Below are 7,974 nucleotides of genomic sequence, written 5' to 3'. Positions count from 1 at the left end.
CCGTGCAACGAGCCCATAATTAATTTTAATCAACCTGTCATGACAACACCAGGGCAGATGGGATGCAAGCCCAGGTCTTCGCTTCAGCGATAGAGACATCACGACTGAACAAGACCATGTCATCTCACGTGTAAAGTTATTTGTTTTTAAAGAATCTGATTGTATGAGGAGATTATTTTGATTAAATTTGAGTTTGTGTTTTCCATAAATTGTGAAATATTGTATCTTTTGTGTTGAGGGAAAAGTTGAGATGCAAAGCACATGTATTGTTTATGATTGGTGTCTGAATCATCATCTAATTTGTCATCTTTCAACCTTCTGATACAAAATGAGACTGTTGGCAACCTTGATGTCATATTTGACCGTGAGATGAGCACTCTCTCATCATCACCAAGTAGACTGACCTCTAATCTTGCCGAACTGCCCATTAGTTTCAGTGATTGATAAATTGACTATCATCTGTGTTTTTCTTATTTGACTATTCTAACATACATCTGACCTCATTCCTATTTTCCCTCTGGTCCTTGCTCTCAATAAATATAATTTACTCATTATTGTGCTTGTTGAACTTGATGGCAACAGGATTGTCATTGAGATTTATTTTTTTAAATTATTAATTTATGGTTGTGTTGTTGGATAAACAAGCAGCTATTGTCCACTCCTTATCCTTGAAGGTTCAGTGAGATCACACGTGAAATGAAACTTTGCCTTTTTTTTGTATCTCAATAGTTTAGTTGTCAAAGATTAATAGAATTTTGTTGAGTTGACTTCACATCAATTGTCTCCTGTAAAAGAGATCTAAATTTCAAGCATCCTTTGTGTGTCAAACTATTTCCTAATTTCACTCCTGAATTATTACTATAGTTTTGAGGTTATATCCGTAGTCTCATTTTCCCCAAACAGCAGAAATATTTGTCTTCATCTCACTCACTCCTTCCTTTTTTAAATTTTGATCAAAATCATCCTTTAATCTTTAAACTTGAGAGGAAAAAACTATCCTATATTGTGTAATCTTCCCTCTTAATTTAACATGTGAAACGCAGATATCATCGGGTAAAGTTATGGCACACTCATGTAATGGCAAATATATACATCCTAAGATGTGTCTCGAACTGCGTGCTCGATTCTAGGCAAGAATCACTTCACAGAAATTAATAAGAGGCTTAAAATCAGATATTAGTTCTTATTAAAGTAACACCATTAATAAAGTGTATCAACAAGCAAACTTTAGGAAAACTGATGAATCAATATTATGTTCTTTGGGTAATAATCTTTTGTCTTTAAGTGTGGTTCAGGCAGGGCTTTGTATAACTGGGGTACAACATCCATGACTGATAAAATCAAACTGCTGGAAAATCTCAGCAAGTCTGGTAGTATCTGTGGATTGAAAACAGTTAAAGTTTGGAGACCAGTGATTGGATCTAAGAACAGTCAGTTCAGAGGATGATAGTTTAGATGGCTCAGGAGACAAATTAAGGTGTCAAAATGTCACATCTACAAGCTGAGTGCAGGTAAGAGGTCCAGGTGGAGGGATAATGTTGGAGTTGGTTTAAAGGGTCTATGAGATAGGCAGCGGACTCTTGTCTATAGAAATAATGTAAAGATGACAGAAGTAGTGTTCAGGGTCATAGCTGAAACTCATTGAGGTCAGGGTTGAAAGGGATAAAAAGTCCCTTATCAAGTACAGAATGTTCAGTGAAGCAGGAGTTAGTAAAACCTTGACAAGAGGCAAGGTTAGGAGAAGGGAGGGAAGAGGAGAGTTCCAGAGGCGTATGGATATCTGAGTTGTAATTTGCAATGCCTGAAAGGAAGAGAATAAGCTGTTTGTTCAAACTAATTGAAGAATGAAGTGGAACTGGGATGGGCAGGAGAGAGCTTGAGTATGTGCATATGCTGACAGAAAGCACAGAGTGTAGATGAGGCAAAAAATGCTTTCTGAAGAATTTTGTACTACATTGAAATACTGGAGATTCTGGGTAGACTCAAAATATGAAGGATGAAACTTCATTTGAAATCCATGTGGAGTGAGTGAGTTGAGGCAGTCACAGGAACAAGTAGTAGCTATGGAAGTGAGTTTTAACAAATACCTTGTCAAAGAATGAAAATAGTGCACAAAAATTAAGAATGAAACAAATCCTGTCAGAGGAGCAGAACATCTTCAAGGTGGACATGCATGGAAGAGATGTGGCAGTGAATTAAACACAAAATGATAAGCAAAGACACCATCTTCTGGACTAACTGAGTAAGTCTGGTAGTGTCTGTGGAGAGAAAACTGAGTTATTGTTCTGAAAAAAGTCAGTGGCCTCAACATTAATTCTTTCTTTCCAGACCTGCTTAGTTTCTCCAACAAGTTCTGATTTTGTTTGTTTCAATTCTCCAGTATCCACAGTTCTCTTTTAATTTGATTTCTATGCCCTTTCATTCCAAATTTCAGGTTGATTCCTGTGTTATAGTTAGCTTGGAACAGTTATAGAGCGAAGCACAAGTCTGACCAGTTGGTTCGTGAAATTGCTTAGATGTCTTTTTTTTTCCATTCCTTAACATGCATGTAGTCCTATGTTGTAGCTTCAGTACCTTGGAACCTCACTTTTAAGGAAACTTTGTGCTATTCCTGTCAATTACACTAATTATTCAACCAAATTTGGCCTCCTGGCTTGACGTAAATGATTGAGGGAAGAATATGGCAGGCCATGAGATCATTGACTGTTTTAGAATATAGTGATGCTGCCCACAGCATATCATGGATGCCCTTTGAGGTAGGCCATCTATTCTGTAATTATCCCACTTAGCTCAGTGTACTACCAGCTAGTATTACAAGTATAATGGAGACCCAATCTGAGCACAAGGATGGGTTGTCTTCACTGCAGGACTGCGTAGAGTTCATTTTCCGAACTGATCCTATCATGTATCAGTGCATCAGCACCATGTGGATTGCGAAAGCCAAGGTCAATTATATTTCCTTCGTTTTGGTGCAGCAGACTGTAGATCTGGATAAGTAGATAAGTCCTTCAGGATTCATTCTGTTTCAATGAAAAGTACAGGAGAGGATACCAGCTATGATACCACACCTACCCTAATAATGAGGTGTCAACTAAACGAAGGTATAATGCAGGACTACTTGCATGATTATAGCATAAAAACAAATGTAAATAGCAGTAGACAATTAAACAAATCATTGATATGATCCACAAATATCCTGATCCTCCGTAAAGATGGAGAGTGTAGATAACAAGACAGAAGTATTTGCAGTAATCTTGAGTTGGAAGTGCCCAGTGAATGGTCCATCTGTTCTGGAGAGGTCATACTGGACTAAACATTAACTCTGTTTCTCCCTCCACAGATGCTACCAGATCTGCTGAATTTCTGTTGCAGTGCCTGTTTGTATTTCAGATTCCTAGCATCCACATTATTTTGCTTTTATTTGGATGATCTGTCTGCACCATCTTTGGAGGTCCCTAGTACCACCCGTCAGTTTCTGGAAGTTGTCAATAAACAGCTGGAGGCATTAAATACTACAAAGTTTATGGGCTACGACAATATTCTGCCAATAATGCTGAAAGACTTGTGCTGCAGAACTTGCCACACCATTATCCAAGCTGTTGCTGTACAGTGACAACATTGGGTGTCTCATTGACAATATGGAAAATTGCCCAGGTTTGGCTTGTACAGAAATGCAGAGTAAATCCAACAAAGCCAATTACCACCCCATTGGTCTCTTTCCAGTTATCAGTAAAGTGATGGGGTTAGCGACAAGCACCACTGGTGTAACAATGACCTGTTTCTATTCCACCAGGCTACTCAGTTCCTGATGTTGCTTCATCAGTGACCTTCTTTGTATTATAAGGTCAGAAGTGAGGATGTTTGCTGATGATTATACATTATTTGGCATGTGTAATGTCACATTATGTCTGACGACTCAAATTCTGAATTATTCTGTGCCTGTCAGCCTCTACACCTCAATAATGTCTAGGTTTGGGATGATAAGTATCAAGTATTGCGCATATTATAAAAATGTCAGGCAACAGCCATCTCAAACAAAAGAGAATCTAATCAAGATAATTCATGACATTAAATCGCCCTGTATCCATTTTCTGGGGTTTCCATTCACCAGAAACTGAATTTGACTATATATAAAAACTGGGGCTGCAAAAGCTGTTTGGAGGCTTGCAATTCTGCAGCAAGTAACTCACCTATTTTTTCAATTCAGATCCACCATTTACAAGAGTTGAATCAGGGTGTGATGGACTATTATTCATGTGCATGAATGTGTGCAGTCCAACAAGCACAGCAGCATCTTGATAAAGCTTGGTTGGTACACCATCCAACATTTTTAAAATAGTCACTTCACAATCAAATCACAGTGGCAGCAGTGTGTATCATCTACAAGATGCACTGTTGCAACTCACCAACCCTCCTTTGACAGCACCTTCCAAAGTTGTGACCGCTACTTACATAATGGGACAAGAGCAACAGATACATGGGAATACCACCACCTCCAAGTGCTTCAAATTACACATTACTGTGACTCGGAATTTTATCACAAATCCTTAATTGTTGTAGGGTCAAAATCCTGGAACTCCCTTTCTACCAGTATTGTGGATGCACTTACTGGAATAGTTCAAGAAGGCTTACCACCAGCTTCTCAAAGACAATTAAGGATGAGTGATGAATGCTGTACTAACCAATGATGCCCACATCCCATGAACGAATAATAAAGATATTGTGCTGTATTGGATTAGCAATCTGGTGATGTTTACAAGCAAGTTACCATCTGACTCAGACTCAGCAGGTCATTTTCCATTGCGGAAAATATACAAAAGCCTATAACGTATGGAAAAATATAGAGAAATCTTTGAACCACTGAATTGTTGCAAGATTGTTGTGCTTGAGATTGTGGGTATGATTACTAGGCGGGGTATGGGTAGGTGCAGACATACAACTTTTGTGCCAACTGTTCTTTTTAACATTCATTCTTCAACTTCTCGGTTGTTCCATCATCACAAGGTTTAATTGAAAGCGGTGCTATAGCTTTTCGAGGATTTCATTGTTAAGAGAAATATGAAAAAAACAGCAAAAGTTGGAATCATGCAACATCTTTCGAACCAATCAATATTTTTTCAATCCTTAACAGTAATAAATTAAAGTCACCATAATTCTACTGGAGCATAGGGCTGCTCTTTCATTAGAGAGCGATGAGATGACTGCTGATGGTTTAACCTGAGGATCACCATCCCTCGGAGAAAGTTTGAAGAGACCTAACGGTCTTTGAGAAGGGAGTGGTGAACATGTATGATGCAGATGGGGCTTTACAACAATCACTTAATCAGATTGTTTCCTGTCTCTGAGACTCGCTTTTAATTCCAGTACGAGGAATTAATTGAAATTGAATTTCACCACAGTGGGATTTGAACTTGTGCCCTCAGAACATGAGTCTGGGCCTCAGGATTATTTCATATTACCATATGGCTTCAGACCAAAGAGGTCATTCTCCATAATGGAAATGGGTTTCGCAATATAAAAACATGGAAATTTAATTTAAACGAGCGCCAGTCAATTACAGACTTTAAGCGTTTGAACAATCAATTCAGTTCAATCCAATGACGATGCCTGTTTATGGCGGAGCCTTTAAATACCAGAGTGGAGGGCGGGATGAAGGAAATGACGATGTTTTAAAATCCGATTCATCTTTACATGCCATCTGTGATTTAGAACAGCAGCGTTATCCGTCGACAGAGCTACTTAAACGCAGTGACTAGACGAAATTAAGTCAGTTCAGGGCTCTGGTATTTGAAGAGAGAGAAAATGGATCTAGCGGTGGATGTTTATGTGGCTGTCCCGCTGCTCTTCACTGTGCTGGCTGTTATTATTGCTTCTTTATATCTGAGATTCAGACCTTCCGATCCTAGAGAACAGGATGCGAGTTCTAAAGTTGACGGGAGTAAAGCCGATGAGGAGCCAAAGAGGAAAGATTCCGAGGAAGTGAAGAAGCCCGAAGATGTGCAAGAAGAGCAAGCGGAGAAGAGAGATGAGGAGCCAGAGAAAGCTAAAGGCAAGCTGCCAGTGGAGGACATCGGAGCCGGAGAGGGAAATCTCCAGAATCAAGAGACAACTAAAAACTCTGAGAAGGAACCCGCAGTTGCCGAGGAGAAAACCCCCCCGACTAACGAAGCGAAGCAAGAGCCCAGTAACCCCGAGGAGAAGCTTAAAAAGGTAAAATGAAGTGGGGGGGGGGGACGGGGACGGAATCTGGCGAAGCATTGACTTTTTTTTCTTTTGTTGTTCAGTGGTCTTTTGGCTCTTTTCCCTCTCTGTTACGCACGGAATATTGACTTTCCTGATGTATGTAACTCTGCAAGGTGACGTGGACGAGACATGCAGATGTGGCCAGGCTTTGGAGCCGAGTGGGTTTTAACCTCCAGCTGTTTTAAGGGAGTCAGTATTAGTGGGGTTTTAAGGGGAGGTAGAGAAGGCGGGTCCTTCCCCGGGGTAACGCTACTGCTGCATTAGAGAAACGTCTGGTTTCAGAGCCAATACTCGATCAATAGCGCTACAGTGCCGCACTAACACATCTCCAAATCAGAACAATGAAAACTCTGAAGATGGCCAACACTCAGTCGGCGAGTACTGTGTCTCGATCATTCTCTTGGAAAAGAGTCAATCTGGACCCGAAACGTTAACTATTCCCCTTTCCACCGATGCTGCCAGATCTACTGAGTTTCTCTAGCATTTTGTTTCCGATTTCCAGCATCTGCAGTATTTTGCTTTTATTCGTCTCGATCACTGATCGATAGCGCTTTATTTCTTTATCTGTGGAATAACTGATACGGAATGGGTTTTTTTAAAACTACAACACGATTAGTTTTGTTTGCGCTGAGACGTGAATTTTAGGTGCCGGTGCCCACATTCTCCATCAGACGGAGACAATAGTGTGAGCTCGCAGTCTGCCGCTCCCTGTGCCAGTCCTGGGTATGGCAAATGGCTGGAAATGGACCAAGTGTCCATATGTGACACTAAGCATAATCTCTGGGCACTGAGCTAGTCTACTTCGTGTTCCCTTCCCTGTAGCTTTGGGCATTTGGTCCAAATCGCTTGTTTTTGTTTTCTCTCTGATCATCACACCACATAACCCGCAGAACTGCCCACTTGTTTGTATAACGGCGTTGTGTAATTGCTTTACAACTAAGTTCTATCTGATCTGACGAGCAAACTAGAACCTTCTGTCTCCTTTTTTAAAATTCTAATTGTTCAGTTAGAAAGTTAGCATTTTACCACTACGTCTGAAGCGATTGATCTTTCCTGGGCAAGAGGATTCCAGACATGGCAGCTGCTGCTCAGCTTGTGTATAGCTGCACTTCCAGTTTGGAGACCGTTTATAACAGGGTGCATCTTATCAAAGTTTTCCTTTCGTGCAGTTTAAACCGTTTTAAGCACTTTGCATCTTTTTAAAACCAGTATTGAATGAAAAAGTGGCATCCCACTTTTTGTCCTCCTGTATAGTTTTATTTTGAATTAACTGAGTTGGGAATGATTGATTGATCGGTGTGATTATGTTTGAATATGTCAGTTTTTTAAAAATTTGACCTGTATTTGAGGGGGAGGAGTGAAATTGGGATGCAGGTTCCTTTTAGAATGATAGCAAATGCAAATTACTGCAGGTTACTGTTTGGAAATTAAAATGCACTGATCTTGAAAAAAATTGCATGAATGATAAGGTTTGAGTTTGATCCTTATGTGTGATACCAAAGTTTTTGAAATGAAACTTTGCCTTGCTTTGGTGCAGAGAATCAAACATCTCCTTGATGTTCTATGGTATTACTATTGTTGAATCTGACTATCAATACAGGGAGGTAAACCATTGAACTGGACTAGCCATGTGAATACTGTGGTTATAATTGTAGGTCAGAGCTTCATGAATTCTGTGGCAAGTAACTTGCCTCTAATACAAAGCTTAAAAATCACGCAACACCAGGTTAT

At 39.9% G+C, this 7,974-nt stretch overlaps 1 protein-coding gene across 3 annotated transcripts in view; it reads left to right on the top strand.

Annotated features, from left to right (window-relative positions):
* Positions 1 to 5,675: 5,675 nt before the first annotated feature.
* The window catches only part of LOC132827802 (matrix-remodeling-associated protein 7-like), a 110,466-nt gene continuing 108,167 nt past the window's right edge, over positions 5,676 to 7,974 (top strand). For 2 of the 3 annotated variants that reach the window (XM_060844520.1, XM_060844521.1), the window contains exon 1: positions 5,676 to 6,210. In XM_060844520.1, coding sequence (XP_060700503.1) covers positions 5,803 to 6,210 — 408 coding nt within the window. In that variant the 5' untranslated portion in view covers positions 5,676 to 5,802. The remainder of the gene's footprint in view (positions 6,211 to 7,974) is intronic. The other variant, XM_060844523.1, reaches the window with a different exon arrangement.

The sequence above is a fragment of the Hemiscyllium ocellatum genome, chromosome 25 (assembly GCF_020745735.1).
Source record: "Hemiscyllium ocellatum isolate sHemOce1 chromosome 25, sHemOce1.pat.X.cur, whole genome shotgun sequence".
Lineage (NCBI taxonomy): Eukaryota > Metazoa > Chordata > Chondrichthyes > Orectolobiformes > Hemiscylliidae > Hemiscyllium > Hemiscyllium ocellatum.
This window is presented reverse-complemented; position numbering and strand designations above follow the sequence as displayed.